The sequence below is a fragment of the Trachemys scripta genome, chromosome 3 (assembly GCF_013100865.1).
Source record: "Trachemys scripta elegans isolate TJP31775 chromosome 3, CAS_Tse_1.0, whole genome shotgun sequence".
NCBI classification, from domain to species: domain Eukaryota; kingdom Metazoa; phylum Chordata; order Testudines; family Emydidae; genus Trachemys; species Trachemys scripta.
In genome coordinates, this window is record NC_048300.1 from 172590521 (window position 1) to 172611945 (window position 21425).

At 40.8% G+C, this 21425-nt stretch overlaps 1 protein-coding gene across 10 annotated transcripts in view; it reads right to left on the reverse strand.

Moving 5' to 3' along the window:
- KIDINS220 (kinase D interacting substrate 220) overlaps positions 1-21425 on the reverse strand; it is a 162577-nt gene that overhangs the window by 87336 nt on the left and 53816 nt on the right. For all 10 annotated transcript variants that reach the window (XM_034766469.1, XM_034766468.1, XM_034766467.1 and 7 more), the window contains 6 exons: positions 18070-18359; positions 16022-16162; positions 15102-15345; positions 14820-14908; positions 12233-12377; positions 5612-5774 (listed from right to left, as the gene is read on the reverse strand). In XM_034766469.1, the coding sequence (XP_034622360.1) occupies positions 5612-5774; positions 12233-12377; positions 14820-14908; positions 15102-15345; positions 16022-16162; positions 18070-18359 (1072 nt within the window). The remainder of the gene's footprint in view (positions 1-5611; positions 5775-12232; positions 12378-14819; positions 14909-15101; positions 15346-16021; positions 16163-18069; positions 18360-21425) is intronic.

Below are 21425 nucleotides of genomic sequence, written 5' to 3' on the forward strand. Positions count from 1 at the left end.
TGAGAGACTGCCAAACAGTTAAAGGCAAAGGAAACAAGGGATGTTGTTAAAATAAAAGCCTTATTTAATATTTTACATTTCACATGCTTTAACTGTTTTTCCTGTTTTTATCTTTAATAAAAGGCTGAAAGAATTTTTACTGGTGTGTCTGCCAGGGTACTAAGCAGGCTGAAGTCTCTGTATACCAAGACTAAACCTCGTTTAAAAGTGTTTAATGTCAGACAGTAACTAAGTTAACACCTTTACATGCCTATATTCCATGTAAATTAATACAACAGGGAGTGGGGAACCCCCCCCGCCCAAGACACACAGTGTGTGTTGGGGAAAATAAAAAAAGAACAAAGAATTTAAACAAATAGACTAAAACAAGCAAGTTAACTTTTGTGTAACTAACGGACACCGCAATGCTCCCTCTCTAGCCATAGATAGTTAAGAAGGAACTAGAGCAGTGGTGGATCCACTCTTCCATATTCAGTAACTCCTCACTTAAAGTCGTCCCGGTTTTTGTCGTTACGTTGCTAATCAATTAGAGAACATGCTCGTTTAAAGTTGCGCAATGCTCCCTTATAACGTTGTTTGGCAGCCACCTGCTTTGTCCACGGCTTGCAGAAAGAGCAGCCCGTTGGAGCTAGTTGGTGGGGGCTTGGAACCACGGTGGACCGACAGTCCCCCTATCAGCTCCCCGCTCCCCTAAGTTCCCTTTGCGGCAGCTGCTCAGCAGGCTATCAATTGCCTGGCAGTTCAACTGTCCCTCTCCCCACTGCCATGTGCTGCTCCTGCCCTCTGCCTTGGAACTACTCCCTGGAGCCTCCTGCTTGCTGTGCAAAGAGGGGTGGGGGAAAGAGAGGTTCTAATGTCAGGGTGTGTGTACCCCCCAACATTCCTTTACCTCATTTCCATAGAGTGGGGTGGGGGGAGAGAGACATGGCAGGGCTCAGGACGGGAGCTTGCTGGCAGCAGCTAATGTCTCAACTTGCTGATCTAGCAATGTACTTAGAGTGGGGTCAGCGTACTTAAAGGGGCAATGCGCATCTCTCTCTCTCACATACACAAGGTGTGTGTCTCTGTCTCTCTCTGCCATGCTGTCTCCCCTCTCTCCATTCATGTTACCTTGTAGAGTGTGAGGCTACATTAACAACGTGTTAATCCTTGAGGACTCAGCCAAGTGCTAGTTCATCATTTAGCAGTAAGGCATTCCCTGGGAAATATCCCACCCTCTTCCACCCTCTGACTTTACCACCTCAGCCAAGCTTCACAATCATCATTGCTGTGTACACTATTAAATTGTTCATTTAAAACTTATATTGTGTGTATGTGTGTTTTGCCTGGCAAAAAAAGAAAAAGTCCCTGGAATCTAACCCTCCCATTTACATTAATTCTTATGGGAAAATTGGATTTGCTTAACATCGTTTCGCTTAAAGTTGCATTTTTCAGGAACATAACTACAAGATTAAGCGAGGAGTTACTGTATGTCCTCAGATCAGAGCATGAGGATGTGTAGGGTGCAGAAGCAGCGCACATTCTTCAGACCAAATGTGACTTCAAATGAGTGAAGTTGTAAGAATGACTAAAGAACAACAATGAGAAATGTAACGTAGAAAGGATTATCTTGGATACAGCGTGACAGTCCAGAATGAATAAAAAGAAACATAAAAAGACCTTTAGATGGTTCCACATTAAACGTACAGTGATAGGCCTCACTAGGATGGAGATAGAAAAATAGTACTAACATCACATCTAATTTCTGGAAGGAAATCAGGAGTACAGAGTCAGACACTTTGTTGCTTATTTGATCGAGACAGCAAACTATGGCCCGTAGGCCACATCTGGCCAGCAGGACCGTCCTGCCTGCCAGCCAGGGAGGTTACCCCTGGCCCCTCCCCTGCTGTTCCCCCTCCCCCGCAGCTTGTGCCCGCACACCTCTCAGGCTTTCCGATAAGCCAGTCCTGCCGCTCTGAGCGGCATGGTAAGGGGTAGGGGATAGATAAAGGGCAGGGAGTCCCGGGGGCAGTCAGGGGACAGGGAGCAACGGGCGGTTGGATGGTGTGGGAGTCCTGGGGAGCCTGTCAGGGGGTGGGGGTGTGGATGGGGCAGTCAGGGGACAGGGAGCAGGGGGGGAGTTGCATAGGGGGTGGGGTCCAGGGGGGGCAATTAGGGGCGGGGGTTCTGGGGAGGGCGGTGAGGGGACAAGTAGCAGGGTTGGATGGGTCAGGGATTCTGAGGGGGGCAGACAGGGGGTGGGAAGTGGGAGGGGGCAGATAGGGGGCGGGTGCCAAGCCGTTTGGGGAAGCACAGCCTTCCCTACCCGACCCTCCATACAGTCTTGCAACCCTGATGTGGCCCTCGAGCCAAAAAGTTTGCCCACCCTGCCCTAGGGTATCATGTTGGACACCCAGAAAATGGGCAACCCACAATTAGTGACCACCTGTGAAAAATGTGGTTTAAGTAAATTGCTTAATGTCATATAGGAACTCTGTGGTAGGGATTGAATCCCATTCCCCAGGGCAGCATTCAAATGCTCATTTATTACACATCTTCCAATTTCTGCAGCAAATGAGGCAGGGTTCCTACAGATAACAGCCTCCCTTATTTATCCACAAAGTAGGTTCATACTGTACATTGAATGAGACAGGGGTTCCTGTGGAAAAAACACTATGTGATCATTAATTAAAGACTGTATCATAATTAAGGCTACAATTATGTCACGGAGGTCAAGGAAGTCATGGAATTACTGACATTCTCTGCTTCAGCCCCAGAGACTGCAGGACTCGAGCTGGCAGCCAGCGGGGCCCTGGCAGGGTTCCAGCAACAGGCAGCAGTAACGATAGGCAATAGAGGGCCCCCTGCAAGGTTTCAGCAACAGGTGACAGACTCTTGAGGGGGCCCCTCCTCTGGGTTCCAGGGATGGGCAACAGCCTCACATGGGGAGGAACAGGGACGCCTTGGGCGAGTGGCCTGGGGTGTTCCGTTTTCTCTTTGGGAAATATGGTCACCCTGAAGCTCCCAGCCACCATGGGCGGAGGGTCCGTCCCCCCCGCAGCTTCCAGCTGTCCTGGGCAGAGGGGGAACCCCACAGTTCCCAGCCACCATGGTGGTGGGGGAAATCATGGAGCCACAGCAACAAAAGTCACAGACAGGTCATGGCTTCCGTGAATTTTTGTTTATTGCCTGTGACCTGTCCATGACTTTTACTAAAAATAACCATGACAAAACCTTAGCCTTAATCATAATGCGTATGCTCTAGTGGGCCAAATTGAAGTTGCACAGGCAATTCTAATTATGGCATTTCCTAAATATTGAAACCTTGACTTTGCAACCGTAATCATGTACTTTTAATGTAGTTTGTGTGTTATTTTCTAGTTAAAAAAACAAAACAAAAAAAAACAACAACAGAACTTTCATCATGTTGCATTATATTGACATCCACAGGGATCATCAGCAGTGTTGGAACCTTTAGATCCATTACACACACTTCTGCCACTTGAGCTAACAGAGTAACTGATAGCAGTAGAATTTTGTCATCCTCTGCCTCCCATCACTGGAGGGGGATGAGACACACACTCTGTCAATTGGTTTCACAGCTATTTTCTGGCAGCAGAGAATTGGGAGACTAAGGAACCAGGGGTTCCATTCCAGGTTCTGGATGGGAGTGTGCGCTAAAGGGTACAGACTCTTCTGCCCATTCCTGACTTAATCCTATCTTTTTTTCACCCATGGCTCCTTGTCCCAGTCCCATTTTCCTTGTGTACTCAGTCCCTATCTCCAGCCCTCAGGCTTCTCATCTCAGTTCCAGTCTTCTTACCCTTCCAGTCTTAGTCTCCCCCTCCAGGTTTGCTGTCCAAGTCCCAGTCTCCCACAATTCCAGGTCTAGCCCCATAATTCCCAGTCTCCTTCTCCAGACAGTCCCATTTTCCCTGCTCCTCATCCAATCTCTCTCTCCCCTCCTTCCCCACTCATTGGCTTCTAGTCTCCTTTTCTGGGCTCCTCATACAATCTCAGTGTTTCCCATCCTTTGCTTCTTATCCCAGTCTCTTTGCCAGACAATTCCAGTTCTACTCCATCCCCCCAGCCCCTTGTCAGATCTGTTTCCCCTCCCCACCATCCATTTTTCATCCGCACCAGTTTCTACTCTCAATCTTCCCCCTTCCCCTAGCTCCTCATATGATGTCAGTGTTTCCCCCTCCCAGTTCCTCTTTCCCCTCATCAGTTTCAATGTGTCCCCCTGAAACCTTCTGGCTATCAGTTTTCCTTACCCAGCCAGTCCAGGTTTCTATTCCCTTCCCCCACTCCAGTCCCAGTTTCAGCAAACTTCTTATTTCAATCTACTCCTTTCCCTCCCTCCTTATCTGGCTGTTGTCCTCTCTGCTTTTGAATCAGATGGCTTCCTCCTCCATGCTGCCTGGGAACCAGAAATGGATTTATTGAGAGCAGAGGAACAACAGGCTCTCTGCCCTCAGTTCCAGTACATGGCCCCACTCTGGCCAGAAGCAGTAATTACCAGGTAAGTCTGGTTTTGGCCCTGGGTTGTATGGAACATGCCCATGCTTTGAAAGTTGAGCTGTAATTGCTCTGTGGCAATGACACACATGAGGTCAGGTCGCATATAAAAGTTGAGAGGTTGCTTTGTGGGAATGGTGCATGTGCAGTCTGGTCAGCCCTAGGAACTGAGAGAGGCTTGAACATGCTCAGGGAGGACTGAATCTTTGGAGATTTTAGCTCCTAAAGTGAAGTAAGGGTGAAGGAGTTGGTGGCACAAGTATGTGTCAACTGCGATTTTTCAGTCTTACACCTTGGCCAAACATGGGCAGATTTTCATGAGTGCAGGAAGGCAAATCCCTGACACAAAGGCCACCCGCTTGCCAAATTTCACATCCCTATTTCAAAGCTTGGGAACCTGAGAACGTTTTAACAAAAAAAAGGTCACCAGACTTTTTGTTTTGTTTTGTTTTAAATAACAACAGGCAAAACATATTTTTCCCTACTCTCATTCTTGTAAATGGCTGAACCATTTTGGCTAAATTTTTCCATGCAAGTTCATCCTGAGATAGACACCTGGCATATAAAATTTCAGTACACATTATTAAAGTTTAGCAAAAGTTTTAAGCAAATAAAAACAGGGTCTTATAATGCAAAGGGCTGGACAAACTTAACAGGTGATACTTTCAGCCCTCCCCATAATAAACCACTGAAAGCTTTACTGAGCGTCTAGATAGAATTTCAAGAACTTTTGTTAAGTATATTACCAAATAAAATAACACCATTTCATATCATCTTATGGCCCTTTTAATATTTTAAAAGTTATACTTTCTTACCTGTAGATTGGCAAAGAAAAGGATGTCTTGTTGGGATGAAAATTAGATTAATGAAAACCCAAAATAGCTGTGCTAACCAACTATGTACGAGCACCCAGTAGAGATCTTAATAAAATAAACACACACATATATAAACAGTACACCTGCTTTAATTAACAGTGAAAGACATTTAAAAAAAAATCTGTCAATACTCAAAGATTTTAAATATAGGGGACAGACTTGGTTGGTAAATATTGGCAAATGCTGACTTTTTAATAGCAGTTATTGGAAGTTTATGTCATCACTAGAACCATACCTACCTCTCGTAGATGGTTTTTAAAGTAAGCTGATCTGGAACACCTTCAGTCTCTTCCAGATGCAATATGATCCAGGATGTCCTGTATGGCCACTGCTCTGTAAGGTTGATCCAGCTAGCCAGTCTATCCCAATTGAAAGTGATCTGATTAGCTCTCAATAAACGTCCTAAAAAACCAAGAAGGGGGTGAGAAAGGAAGCAACTCTTCTAATTGCATGATCTTTTGTCACACTCTATATAACAGATGAAAATCATGTATTCTCCTAACAGCAGAAAGTGGAAAAAGTTAGTAGATTAGTTCTATGGAGTTCAAATTTGTTTCATGTCACATGTAAAGGATATAATTTGGTAATCTAATACAAAATCCTACCGGATATCTGTCTATATCTCAAAACCCACCACGACTATCAGCCTCTGATTGGCCAGGCACTGGATTACAATTACCAGCCTGTAAGAATTAATGTGCCTTAGCAGAGTTGTGGGGCAAAGTTTGTACAGTGCCTGACCGTAATTCTGCCCGACTCTAGCAACATTCTACAGCAATACGTTTATACTATATATTTCAGAACATTTTTAAAAATTTCATGATTTCATTCCAAGAGATTTTCTGTCTGTTTCCACCAGGAAGATATCACTCATGATTATAACAAATAGGTAGATAATTGGTATCCTGAATAGTAAATCAAGAAAATCTCAAAGCTGAAAACAAAAGGCAGTACTTCATTAACAAGAAAGGCAAGGTTTGGGGTTACAAATATAGCATATTATTAAAGGCAGAAAAAAGGATCTAAAATCAGTTCATGTAGTTGACAAACATTCTGATGAGAACAATGTGATAAGAGGTTTCTTTACTAAGATGAATCCTGATTTGCATGTGCTGATGAAAGAGTATTCAGTTAACACTTTCAAAATACTGTCAAACTTCTAAATCACAGGTAACAAGGTTCTACACGAATTTTTGATGCAAGTTCATATTTAAGACTCCACCTTCTGCAAAACACACATTGTGAATCCATTCTACATATGAATCTCACACTTTAATAATGTATTCCTATTGCGTCCACTTTCTTTGCATTTGTGTTGTGGTTGTATTTTTCGTTGAAGTAGCATTACTAAGATTGTTAAAGTGATTCATAATTTATCACCCTTAAAAATCTGATTATGATGTTTGTAGTTAAATTATATTAGTGTACACAAAAATCTCATGGTTATAAACTTTATACAGTTTTAGTTTTTACTCTTGGGGGGAATTCTGTGCATCTGCAGAAGCGCAGAATTCCTCTGTCTCACATAGTTTTGTATTTTCCTGCATAAAATACATTTTGCCTAAGAAATGCTGCAGTTCCGCCTTTTGCCCACCAAAGACCACTGTGGCACCAGAACAGCTGGCTGAATTCATGCCAACTATTCTGGAGCCACAGTAGCCTATGGTGGACAAAATGTGGAACTGCAGCACTTCTTAGGCAAAATGTATTTTATACGGGAAAATACAAAATTCTATGCCCAGTGCTGCAGAATTCCCCCAGAAGTAGAAGTTCATCACAGCACTCTGCCAGCAGAACCAGGTTAGGACAGAGTGGAGCACACAGGGCTGCTGGGGGGTCACAGACTGGAGTCCAGAATGTCTTGAGACTGGCACATGGGCTCAGGAGCTGAGGGGTGACACCACTGAGCCTAGGGGTGGGGAAAAGGGGTTGCAAAGATCCATGGGGGTGGGGAGTGCACAGGCAGGGGCAGATATGCCTGACTGAATGGGAGAGCCTTGGGTTCAGCTAGGGTCTGCATGGGAGAGGCTTCCCAAAGCCCTAACAATCCCCCCCTCCCCAAAAAAACCCTTCTCCCATCCACACCCAACACCCTCCAGATTCACTCCTAAGCTCTTTCCCTCTCCCTCAGCTCCTCCAATACCCCTGACTCCCCCAAGCCTTTGCATTGCTTCTGACTGGTGCAGAAAATACAGTGCTGTATTGCAATTTAAATGAATTACACACACAAAGTTCTGTATTAATAAATCTAGTAAGGAATCTATTGGTCAAAAAAAATTACCAGAATCTTTTTTTTTTTTGGTCTGTATTGTTACAGACATACTTGCTGACAGATATTTTGAAATAAATTACCAAAATAATTGAAACTGGCATGATTATATTGTGTTATTTTGACAAATAAAATATGCAGAATTTTGCAGAATTTAAATTTTTTTGGTACAGAGTTTTTAATTTTTGGTGCAGAATTCCCCCCCGGAGTAAGTTTCATACCTGGTGTCACATATCCACTGGATGTGTGCTATGCCCCAGTTTTTAAACAATCCCTTGGAGGAACCCCTTCAAAGTGCCAGACTCCAAAGGGCTCCCACTTTTCGTTAAGGGTAGGCCACGTAGCCAACGCATCCTAGGCTGAAACCCTAAGCTCCGGCACACTTGTTTCACACCATGAGTCTGAACAGCATGACCGAGATAGATGCCTGTTTACTTTCTGCCCTCTTTACAGATCAGTTTACTTCAGCAATTTTTGGCTCTGTGATGACTGTGATTTTAATGAGATTAGAGAATATTGCTTTTTGAGAAAATTGCCTTTGTAGACAAGTTGCTAATGTCAGTATTTCCATTGCATAGAAATGAAATGCAATATAGTATTAACCTTTTTTAAAAACTACTGGGAAATGGTGAATATTAAGTATTTACAAATGTGACTTTCATATGCTTTTTATTGCTTACATAGATTTTTGATAGTATTTAACATAAATATTTAATATACAAATATGAGTTCATTAGGAAGTGTTGGCAGGATAAAAATAGGAAAATTAATAATTGCGGATGTGTCAAACTACCAGGAGAGTTTTTGGGTGCTGGCAGACAGGCATAGCTCCTGGTGTGCAGATTACTAGAGTAGTTTCCTATTCATAACAGAATCCTTCTATAAAAAAACTGCTCCTAATTTTAAATTTATCAGATCCAGTTAGTTGGGAACATGTTGAATTTCCAAATAAAATTAAATTATACAAATTTTCTTTGCTCTCATCAGACAGGATTTTCAGGTTTTTGCTTGTAGATTCACTTGTTTGTAGACTAATTGGTTCAAGAGGAATGCTACACTAATTATTGTGTGAAAGATATATAGAATCATGGAATCATAGAAATGTAGGGCTGGAAGGGACCTCGAGAGATCATCAAGTTCAGCCCACTGCATTAAGGCAGGGCCAAGTAATAAGTAGGCCATCCCTGACAGGTGTTTGTCCAATCTGTTCTTTAAAACCTCCAATGATGGGGACTCTACAATCTCCCTTGGAAGCATATTCAAGAACTTAAGTACCCATGTAGTTTGAAAGATTTTCCTAATATCTAACCTAAATCTTCTTTGCTGCAGATTAAGTTGATTACTTCTTGTCCTATCTTTAGTGGACATAGAATCATAGAATTGTAGGACTGGAAGGGACCTCAAGAGGTCTTCTAGTCCAATGGTTTTCAACCAGGGGTATGCAGAGATCTTTCAGGGAGTACATCAACTCATCTAGATATTTGCCTAGTTTTTCCATAGGCTACATAAAAAGTACTAGCAAAGTCAGCACAAACTAAAATTGCATACAGACAATTACTTGTTTGTACTGCTTTATATACTATACACTGAAATGTAAGTACAATATTTATATTCCAATTGATGTATTTTATAATTATGTGGTAAAAAGGAAAAAGTAAGCAATTTTTCAGTAATAGTGTGTTGTGACACTTTTATATTATAAGTCTGATTTTGTAAGCAAGTAGTTTTTAAGTGAAATGAAATTTGGGGTACGTACTCCTGACACTAGAGATGAAATAGGCTACAGCATCTGCTGCTTGCAGAGATGTCCTGGCCAGTAACTGTCCCTCAGCAATGATGGCTTGAAATTGCTTTCTTTGCCGTGGCAGAAGGTGCTCAATAAAAGCAGTAAATTTCACGTAGTTTGTGTAATCGTATTTTGCCATGATTGCCTTGTAATTTGCAATTCAAAATTGTAGGGTTGCAGATGAGTAAACTTCCATCCAAAAAGGTCCAGAAGCTTCTGGTCTTTGTCATTTGGGATTGGCTTGGTGTGGTGTTCCTTCCCCTCTTCATTCAGCATATCCACCACCGAAAATTTAAGTGGGGAGCGAGAGAATAAAGGGAGTGCTTCATCATCAGTAGCCTCAGTTTAATCTCCCAGTTTTACCTTGCCTGGGATTTAAGGGCAAGACAGAAGTTACACTTCTGAGGAAAGTGTAACCGCTGCTAACTAGGATGTCCTCCCAGCAAGTCAGGCAGCATTTGAACCCCGGTGAGCCAGATATGCCCTTCCAAAGAAGGCAAGCCTCCCTAGAGGGGAGAGGAATAAATCAAATTCTCTCAACTACCAAACTAATCTAACTAGCAAGCAAACAATCTAAAACTAAATTAGCAATTAAAAGAAAACATTTTTAGTAGAGGCATGCTCAAGCGCCATCTCAGGCTGAGGCAGCTAAGAAGGAACTGAGGGCGGTTCACTCACACAGTCCTATATAATCTCAGTGTGGGGCACAAGGCTGCGTAAGGCACATGCGCGAGCCAAATGGACACTGCCAGTGCAAATTTCCATTTGAAGGCACGTGGGGCACATGCAGACCTGGAGTGGACCTCCTGGGGGCACTACTCAAAGAACAACATCTATTCCCTTCTCAACTAAAGGCTGCAGTTCCAGGTTCTAGTCTTCAATTATTTTGTATTCCACTAGTCCCCTCAAAAATATGGACATAAAAGCCAAGGATTAAGAATAAAAAAAAACAAAAAACTTTTGAGGCCTTCTTTATACATCACAAAAAAACTTTTTTTGTTTGTTTGTTTGTTTGTTATTTTTGCCTTGCAGTTCACCTTAAGGTACTAGCTATGTGATCATTTTTCATTACACCATATTGTAGAATCTGGAAATATATTTAAATCATAGAATCAGACAAATGTAGGGCTGGAAGTGACCTTGAGAAGTCATCAAGTCCAGCCCCCTACACTGTGGCAGGGCAAGTAAATGTAGACCATCCCTGACAGGTGTTTGTCTAACTTGTTTTTAAAAGCTTCCAACGATGGGAACCCAGGACCTTCCTTGGAAGCCTATTCCAGAGCTTAACTACCCTGATAGTTAAAAAGTTTTTCCTAATATCTAACCCAAAACTCCCTTGCTGAAGATTAAGCTCATTACTTCTTGTCCTACCTTCAATGGACATTCAGAACAATTGATCACTGTCCTTTTTATAACAGCCTTTAACATATTGGAAGACCATTATCAGGTCCCACCCCCTCAGTCTTCTTTCCTCAAGACTAAACAGGCACACTTTTTTTTAACCTTTCCTTGTATGTTAGGTTTCCTAAATCTTTTATCATTTTTATTGCTCTCCTCTGGATTCTTTCCAATTTATCCATACCTTTCCTAAATTGAGGTGCCCAGAATTAGAGACAGAACTCCAGCCGGGGACTCACCAATACCAAGTAGAGCAGGACAATTACCTCCTGTGTCTTACAACACTCCTTTTAATACTCCCCAGGAATCATATTAGCCTTTTTTGCAGCTGCATCACATTAATGACTCATATTCAGTTTGTGGTCCCTACAACCCCCAGATCCTTTTCAGCAGTACTACCATCCAGACAGTTATTCCCCATTTTCTAGTTGTGCATTTGATTTTCTCTTTCTAAGTGAAGTACTTTGCACTTGTCTTTATTGAATTTCATCTTCCTGAATTCACACCAATTTTCCAATTTTTCAAGGTCATTTTGAATTTTCAACCTGTCCTCCAAAGTGCTTGCAACCCCTCCCACTTGGTGTCATCTACACATTTTATAAGCAGTCTCTATTCCATTAACCAAGTCATTAATGAAAATACTGAATAGTACACAGGACTGACCTCTGCAGGACCCCAGTAGATACGCCCTCCCAATTTGATCGCAAACCACTGATAACTACTCTTCACGAGTTGTGCACCCACCTTATAGTAATTTCATCTAGACCATGTTTCCCTGGCTTGCTTATGAGAATACCATGCTTCATGTCAAAAGTGTAGTGTAAATGTATAGTACACATGGGAATAAGTTTTCTAATCATTTCAACAGAGTTTTAGCCCTCTGGCTCCCATTAACATTAATGACGAACAACTAAACCTAGGACATGATTTTTTTTAAAAGAAGATTTACAAAATGCTCAGGTTACATTTCAATTTCCAAGTGAACATTTAGTTTTGTTCTGTTTTTTGAGATATGAAGCCACTGAATCTCTTTTTGGCAACATCTGGTAGCATTCTAGGAAAGCATCTTACCTTAGAAGTAGGATATAAAAAAAAATAAATAAAAAAAAACACCACTTGGAAACAAATGCATGAATTTTGCCCTTCATATACATTACTCTTTCAACTGCCACCTTTTAAATAGTGCCTCATACTAAGCATTTTGGAGTATCCATAGCTTATTTTAAATTTTTACTCAGTGCTTTTCTGTGGGTTTTTTTGTACTAATATTACTGAAAGTATGCACCTCAGTGTGTTGTACCATTCCGGAAGGCAGATAATGTTTTCACCCCTCAGCGCACAGACTACAATTCTGACCAATCACCATAACATACTCCTTAGAGTGCACAATGAACACGTCATACTCACCTGTCACAGAAACAATATTGAGTAATCTTCTCATGGTCTGAGGACTGATATCACTGAACCAGTCCTCTGTAACCAGAAGCTTGGTCAGATCAAAAGACATCTGGCGTGTAATAGTCCGCTGCATCTGTCGTCTTCGGTAAGTATCCTGACAAATAAAAAAAAACAAAATAATGGTTAGTTTCTCCAAATTGTACATACCTGAAGGGCTTCTCATTTCAGATTTTGTGCTTAAAAAAATATTCTAATTTTTACAAGTTCCACCAAAGGCACAGATTTGAACTCAAATACAATGAAAATATATCCACAGAAAAAAAAAATCTTCTTTGACTAAACTATATAATAATCAATACAAGCAACACACATTGTAAATTATTTCTAATAAGCCAAATTACTAAGGCTTACAAACAATAGCAGAGTTTTTTCACACCACAATTATGAATAACAAAATACAATGGTAAGTCACAATATTTTGTACGAACACAACAATTTAAAATATTGTTGCCATCACTTTTGTCTGTCTCTGCAAAAAGTTAAATTTCATCCATTTTCTCATATAATGTTGAGAAAACCACTTTTTAAATTAAGAAAAAAAAACCTCAAGAGCGTATCTTTGCTTTGAAGGAATCAAAAAAATCCTCATTCATAGCCCTAGCATCTGGTCACACAGAAACTGATATAGGAGGCAGTTATTAAGCCAAGCATCTTTGTGGTGGTTAGACATGACCCCACAGACCCCACCTTGAGTACAGATTGAACAAGGATTTGTATACCTTCTCCCCCTTTCAGGTATTGTAGGATCAAATTATTATAGATTAGATGGCTCTAGGGCTCCAACAATACCAGCTGTGAGGCAAGCTTGGTCAAACTTTGCTAGAACGTTCTACTTTCATCCATTCTTTCATGTAGAGGTCGTCCTACAGAGCAATCCTATCCTTAAAATATGTGGCAAAATCTTAATGTGAAGGGATTGGATGGAGGAATTATGACTGTGTCACAGCTAACTGACAATGATAAATTTAAACCATGTTTAGATCTTCAGCAACAATTTGACTTGCCCTGCTCCAGACCATGGAAATATCTCCAGTTAAAGCATTTACTTACAAATATATTTGGACCAGATCCATTGGGAGCTCCACAACCTCCAGAACTTTTAATATATAAAAAAAAAAAAAAAAAACTTCCTGGCCAGGGGTATCCTTTTATGATTTTCTGGCCCAAAGAACTCTGCCAAAGATTGATAATTTGCAAGTCACTTGGAATAGAGATTTAAATATGGAACTATCTCCAAATCAATGAAATATAATTGTATCTAATGTTAAAAAAGCAACTATAGACCTGAGACTATGGCTTATTCACCAAAAGACACTTTTTCAAATATATTGGTCCCCACATAGCTTAATAGTAATGGGCCTTATAAATGCTGGTCACTGTTGGAAATGTAATTTCTTTGATGCTACATTAGCTCATGGGTTTTCGGAGTGTCCCTGTAACAAGAATTTTCTCATATGAGATGGGTCAAAGGAACAGTTTGATACTGGATTATAAATTGGAGCACATCCCCTTAAGTTTCATTCTTTGATGTACTACTGCTACCTGGCGGTTACCTGGTAACAAGGTGGCACGGTTCCATCATGCAGCTTTGGTCACTAAAAAAATTAAACCTGAAAAAATGGAAAAGTTGATCCCCACTTAATACTGATGCCTGCCTTGGTGACACGGCTGACTTCACGGCTAACAAATGACTGGAATTCCACAGGAAGAGAATGCCTGAAAAATTCCAAGCAATTTTGGCTGATTTTTTAGCAGTCTATGATAACGTAGACTCTGAAAACAGTTTTGTCACTTCACCTCCCCTCCCTTTTTCCTAATTCTCTTTATTTACTTTATGTATTGTGATGAATCTGGCATTTTGGTATATTTGTTGTATTTGGAAAAATTAATAAAAAGTTATAAATATGAAAAAACTGATATAGGAGGCAGAAAAGAGACACAACACAGTACCATGATAGTAGTTCATTTTTAATTTTGTGGTTAAGGAAATAAAAAGTCCCTTTCTTTCTTTGCAAATGGGATAGAAGGACTCTGCTCATGTGTGGGGAGCAGTGAAGGGAAGAAATTACTCACTTTGTGCAGTAACGATGGTTCTTCAAGATGAGTGTCCCTATGGGTGTTCCACTGTAGATATGCTTGTATCCCTGCACTGCTGATCGGAGAACTTTGGTAGCAGTGACCACTAGACCCACACATATGCTGTCTCCCAGCTTCCCCACAACTCCATCATCGTCTATGCATTAAACTCTTGGGGTTGTCAACAACAAATGAGATCCATTCCCTATGAATGGGATTGGAAACGCCTGGACCTCTTCGGGATGAAAGCCTATTCCTCAGCCATGGTACAGTTCCGAATCAATAATTATCAAGCCTTAATGGCAAAATATGACTGTCAACTATTGGAAACTTAGCAACTTTATTGATCAGCTTCCTGAGTCACAGCTCGGCCAGTTCTGATGTTTTGAATTACCATCATTAAATAAAAAATAGATACATATTATAAATATCTCTTCTTTTATGCTACTATCTTTCTCACCCGTCTATTAAGAGCAGTTTTGCTGCCAAGTTTGGTCATCTCTCCAAGGCTATTCTGAGAAACTCTTCTGTCAACTTCTTCATGTATTCCTAAAGAATGACATTTTCCCCATTAAAAAACATTTCACTCTTCCATTTCATCTGCTTATTCCAACTGTAAACTGTAAAATGTCTAAAGTTACCAAATATTTGCAAAAGATGTTATTAAAAAAGCTAAAGATTAATGGTTTCAAGATTATTTATTTTATAACCTTGCTATAGTCTCCTTGCAATATAAACTTACCTGAAGTATCTGTATATGGAATATCTCCATTGGTAGTTGAAGCTACCATCAGCTTTTTTGCACTACTGAGCCCACGACTATTAAGAAAGACAGGCAAATGGACTATATTTCTCATGTAATCATGTCCATTTATGTTCGAATCGCGTAACACACTATTGAGGTTCTGGTTAATTGCCTTTATGATAATATGTGGGTCACTTGCAAAAATGGCAATAAATGGGCCTTTTGAAAACAGGATTCGTACCTGCAATAAGAAAAGAAGGTAGATTGTAAATTGTTTTTTTACCATGTGCCATTAAACATCCTTGTAGTTAAAATTTTATATTTATCTTGTTCTGATGAGTTGAATAGACAAACTATATGGAACACAACATATTTTTTCTACTACATACACTGTCAGAAGTCATTATATTAAATAGTATCATAAAATAATATGCTTGATATACCACAAAAATTAATACCAAATTCTTAACTCCTGAAAAATTTTCAGCTAAAATAGCCTTTTAATTTACGCTGTCCTCGGGAGCCAAAAAATCTTACCGCATTATAGGTGAAAACGCATTATATCGAACTTGCTTTGATCCACCAGAGTGCGCAGCCCCACCCCCTCGGAGTGCTGCTTTACCGTGTTATATCCAAATTCTTGTTATCAGGTCACGTTATATCGGGGTAGAGGAGTAGTTGAGAAGTTTGAAAAAACTTTTCAACCAAAAAAACTAAGCTCAAGATGACACTAATTCATAGTGTCTTAGATCTCAAAGCACTTCACTATCATTAAAGAGTTATTCTCAACACTTCTGGGAGCAGATCTTTGGCTGGTGTAAACAGTTACAGGTTCTACTGAAGCTAGGACAATTTACATAAGCTGAGGATCTGTTCCCTGGGAGGTAGGCAAAAATCATCTCTGCAAAACAACTCACTGTGTCAAGCATCTGTAGAACTTTGTCTTGTTCACAAGCATCTAATCCATCAATAATTACTACAAGTCTTGTCTGATTCTGAGTGAAGCTATCAATAGTTTTTGCCATTTTGGCCATCAGTTCCACTTCACACTTCAGAACCTACAAAAGTTAAAAAAAACAACCTTTCAAAATTAAAAGAAAGAATAGAAGCTATATAGCGGAAATATGAAGAGAACTTTTTAGAAATTGGGGCAAAGGCTTTCAAAGCGCAATTTTAGTTTTAATGAAGTTTTATATATTTTAAATGTCATTCCTTTGAAAAATGATCTATCCCAACAATATTTTAATATTATTAACTAATACTTTTAATTACTGAAAAGGGAAAAGAAAAATACAATGGAATTAAAAAAAGAAATCAGTTAAATAACTATGAAAAAAAACAGGTATTTATTTTAATCAGGATTTTTTTCTTCCTTAAACAGAGTTTAAGAGGGCTGTTCTGAAAGGATGCATATTTTTAGTTTTTGTAGTTTTGGTCTGGTCACAGATGGTCATAAATTAATACTATATTAGCTTCATTTAACAGTGATAAATTAATACACATTTACAAAAAGAAGAAGAACAGGAGTACTTGTGGCACCTTAGAGACTAACAAATTTATTAGAGCATAATATGCTCTAATAAATTTGTTAGTCTCTAAGGTGCCACAAGTACTCCTGTTCTTCTTTTTGCGGATACAGACTAACACGGTTACTACTCTGAAACCTACACATTTACAGTAACTCAGCATTTCAAGAGTGAGTCAAAAGAGTTCAAAACAGCTATAGTTTCTTCTAATTTCTCCGGTGAAATAGAAGAATTACTTAGCGTAAATTTTATGCAAAGATTTTCCTTATCTGCGTTCCTGTTTGAATGTCTTTTGTAAGTAAATTTTTTAGTGTTTTCTTAAAGTTTAAGTGGGAATGGACTGCGGGACAAAAGGATGCAAGTGCGGTTCCTTATGGAAATGATTTTCTTCATAAATAGCTCTGCATGAAACATTCTCTGCTGTAAGATAAATACGATGGAACAGTGTAGCTCCTAATGGAGATTTAATCTGACAGAAAAGATCTCATGAGAACCAAGCCCCAAGGAAACAAGTTTAGGTACAGAGCATGTAAGTTTTGAGCAAGGAAAAGTAAGACGGTCATGAACACATTTTAGACGGCGCCTAATTTCAAAGACTTCTTAAATATTTAAGAGAAACTAAACAAAAAACTATACAAAAATTCAAAGGGTATAAAAATATAACCCCCTGAGAAATTTCACATTGATTTTCCTTTGAAAAAAGTGGCCAAACAGGAATTTAAGCCCTATTTTAATCCCATTTTAGAAAGCAACCATAACTATGGAGTCTACATCAGGATTCTCTATAAACAGTAGCAGCACCAGTAAATGCTATCACTTTTGCTACCAAGTTTTTAACTGGCTCTTAAAAATTAAGTCACTCTCTCATTGGCTTCATTCTTTCCTTAACCAAAGACACTATGGATGGCAAATGACTGACAATGCTCAACGTTATACATGTGTAATTGATTCTTCATTAACTTTGCAGTAAAGTTTCTATAATTATATTGAATCTTATTTGTATTTGAAGCAATTGCTTTTATCACATTACTGCAGGTCCTATGATGGGGTGCCCAACTTACACACGCCCTGAGCAGGAGCCAGGAGGGGCCAATTAATATCACATGTTGCACCTGGAGGGGAACCACGGATTGACAGGCCCTAGTGGCAGAAGAAGCCCAGTTGGGGGAGGAGCCAGGATAGGAGTATAAAGCCAGGAAGTGAGAGCAGGAAGGGGCTTCCGGGAGGAGGTCTGCAGTCACTCCCTAGAGAGAAAGAAAGTTGGCCAGAAACAAAAAGGAGACCCAGGAGGAGAGTATGCCCTGGAATCCTGCCCTGAAAGGGGGAGTCTGGCAAGAGGTTGAGATGAGTGAAGCAGCCACAGGGAGCAGAGGAATGTCCAGTGGTAAACCCAGAGAAAACATTTGTGTTAATGAATGATTCATAATATCAATGCTTACCTTCATGAACCCTTCACTTTTCAGTTTGTGGAGCTTGGAAGCAGCATTATGAAGACGTTTTCTCTGGGAATTTAAGACTGAGTCCAACACTTGCCACCATGTACGACAGTTCAAGATAAAGGCCAAACCAACAACACATGCAACTGATATCAGAATAGCATTCACCGTCATGTTCTTTGGATCTACATTAAAAATGACCAGCAGTGTGATCCCAGCAATAATGCAACCAAGTATGAAGAGGAAGATAACAAAGGATGGGAGACAGCAGGTTTTCTTCCACTTCTTTTTACCTGTAAAACATAAAAGAGAGTCATTGGATGTTGTATGCATCTCTAAATTTTCTATCCAATTTAATATAAAAATGCTCAAGTTTGTAAACTCTGTATATGATTATAACCATCTAAAAATGGTGGGCTAAGTTCGGCCAAATTCTTGGAAAGAGGATGTTGGGATACCAATCCAGTCTTCTGTTTGCAGTTTCTCTTGTCGAAGAGACCCATCCTGGATGTGGGTGGTCTTTGCTGTGAAACAGGCTAATAGTTTCTTACAGTGATAAGTCCTGGGATCTTGTGTGAAGCGGAGGCAGTCTGTGTTCATGAGTTCTGCAAAGTCTGACAACACTGCCTCTATGGCAGAGGAGAAATAGGATTGCTGCAGGATAAGGGCATATGTTTATAAAAATTTCTTGTTCTGATGTCTGTTTCTATCACCTGATTTACACTATTCATGCACAAACTCTCTTCCTTTCATTTTTTTTATTTTCATAGGAGTAGGGCTGAAAAAACTATTTTGGTTTTCATTAAGATTTAATCTCAACAGTTTATTATTTATTATGATTATTTATTAAGCACTGGCAACTGTTTGCACAAAGCCTGCAGAGTGAGTGAATGTGAATATATAAATAAATATTATTGGATTAAATTTTCCAAACCCTGCCTTCCCTTTTGTGGGATCAGTTTGCAAAATGTTCATGTGCACCAACAAATTAGATAACTAACTACCTTGTTTTAAGCTTAAAACTGACAGATATTCAACTACTAATACAAAAAGAAGTCTCAGAAGCCATAATCTTTGATTTTTTTATCCATGCCCTTCTGCCTAGTGAAAAAGAGTCAAGAACATCTAGGACCTTCTAACAGATGATTCCTCCTGTGAAGAAGGAAATCTTCCACTTGGAGTAAGATGATCAAGAAGCCAGCAAAAATGTCTCCAACTTCATTTGACAAGTGCTAGTATCCTAGAACCCTGTCAGTAAGGGGAGGGGCATGGAACAGAAAAAATAATTGTTTTTATTGGGGAGGGATAGCTCAGTGGTTTGAGCATTGGCCTGCTAAACCCAGCGTTGTGAGTTCAATCCTTGAGAGGGCCACTTGGGGATCTGGGGCAAAATCAGTACTTGGTCCTGCTAGTGAAGGCAGGAGGCTGGACCTATGAGGGAAGATTGAAAAAATTGGCTTTGTTTAGTCTGGAAAAGAGAAGACTGAGCCCTGGTCTACACTAAAGGGTTAGGTCGAATTTAGCCGCATTAGGTCGAGTTTATAATGAACATGTCTACACAAGCAACCCTGTTCCGTTGACCTAAAGGGCTCTTAAAATCGACTTCTGTACTCCTCCCCAGTGAGGGGAGTAGCACTAAAATCGACCTTGCTGGGTCGAATGTGGGGTAGTGCGGACACAAATCGATGTTATTGGTCTAATGCTAATATATATGTCAAAATCACACAGGGCATGATGGACAGAGGCTACCACAGGGACAGACAGCAGTGCTGTGTGAAAGTCAAGGAGCTCAGGCAAGCCCAACGAAAGACAAAGGAGGCAAACGGTCGCTCTGGGTCAGAGCCCCATACATGCTGGTTCTATGATCAGCTGTATGGCATTCTAGGGGGGGACCCTACCACTACCCCACCACTGTCCATGGACATCTTCAGGGGACATCTCACGCAACACAGAGGAGGATTTTGTGGATGAGGAAGAGGAGAAGGAGGAGGAGGAGGAGAATGAACAGCAGGCAAGCAGTGAATCCATTCTCCCCAGCAGCCAGGACCTTTTCATCACCCTGGAGCCAATACTCTCCCATGGTGGGATCCCCGACCCTGAAGGCGGAGAAGGCACCTCTGGTGAGTGCACATTTGTAACTACAGTACAGAGTCTAAAAGCAATAGTGTTTAATGTTTGATTTCCCCTGAAGACTTCGGATACATTGGTGGCCAGTAGAGCTACTGGAAAAGTCTGTTAACGTGTCTGGGGATGGAGCGGGAATCCTCCAGAGACATCTCCATGAAGCTCTCCTGGAGGTACTCTGAAAGCCTTTGCAGAAGGTTTCTGGGGAGGGCTGCCTTATTTCATCCTCCATGGTAGGACACTTTACCACGCCAAGCCAGTAGCAAGTAGTCTGGAATCATTGCAGCACAAAGCATGGCAGAGAATGGTCCTGGGTTTTCGTCGCATTCAAATAACATTCGGTCTATATCTTTCTGTGTTAGCCTCAGGAGAGTGATATCATTCATGGTCATCTGGTTGAAATAGGGGAATTTTTGTAAGGGAACGGTAAAAGGACCCCGTTCATGCTGGGCTGTTTGCACTTGGCTAAAAGGGATCATCCCTGAGAACAGCCACGCGGAGGGGTGGGGGGAGGGGTGTGCTGCACATCCACCCGAAAACCGCAGCCCCTCCTTTTAAATGGAAAACCCAACCGGCATTGCTTGCTATGGGAAAGGAGGGCACTGCAGTTTGAAAATATTCCCACATGTTATGAAGGCGTTAGAAGCCAAACCCGCGTACCCTTTGGCTTTCCATGGCTGCCTGGAAACCGAATTCTGTTGCCCAGCCATGTGTGACGTGTCACCATACAGGCAGGTGCTCAATATAAAAGGCAAAATGCGACCTTGTACCTAAAGCACATGTGCTGTCTGCTGTGAACTGCTTGATTCACTGTGAAAGAGTCTCCCTTTTGTTCTCAGAAATGTATCATCTTAAATTTTACTCTCCCTTTTTATCCCCCCCATAGGATAAATGTTTCTGTGCTCCCCCGTCATCTCCGTCCCTGAGGTTATCGCAGATAGAGGGCGAAAAAAAACACACTCACGATGACATGTTTTCCGAGCTCATGCAGGCCTCCTGCACTGATAGGGCACAGCTGAATGCATGGAGGCATTCAGTGGCAGACTTAAAGAAAGAGACCTTCTAAAAACGTTAAAATGTATTACTGGCATGCGAAACCTTAAATTAGAGTGAATAAATGAAGACTCGGCACACCACTTCTGAAAGGTGTAGATAATACTTAGTCCTGCAATGAGTGCAGGGGACTGGACTAGATGATCTCTTGAGGTCCCTTCCAGTCCTATGATCCTATGATA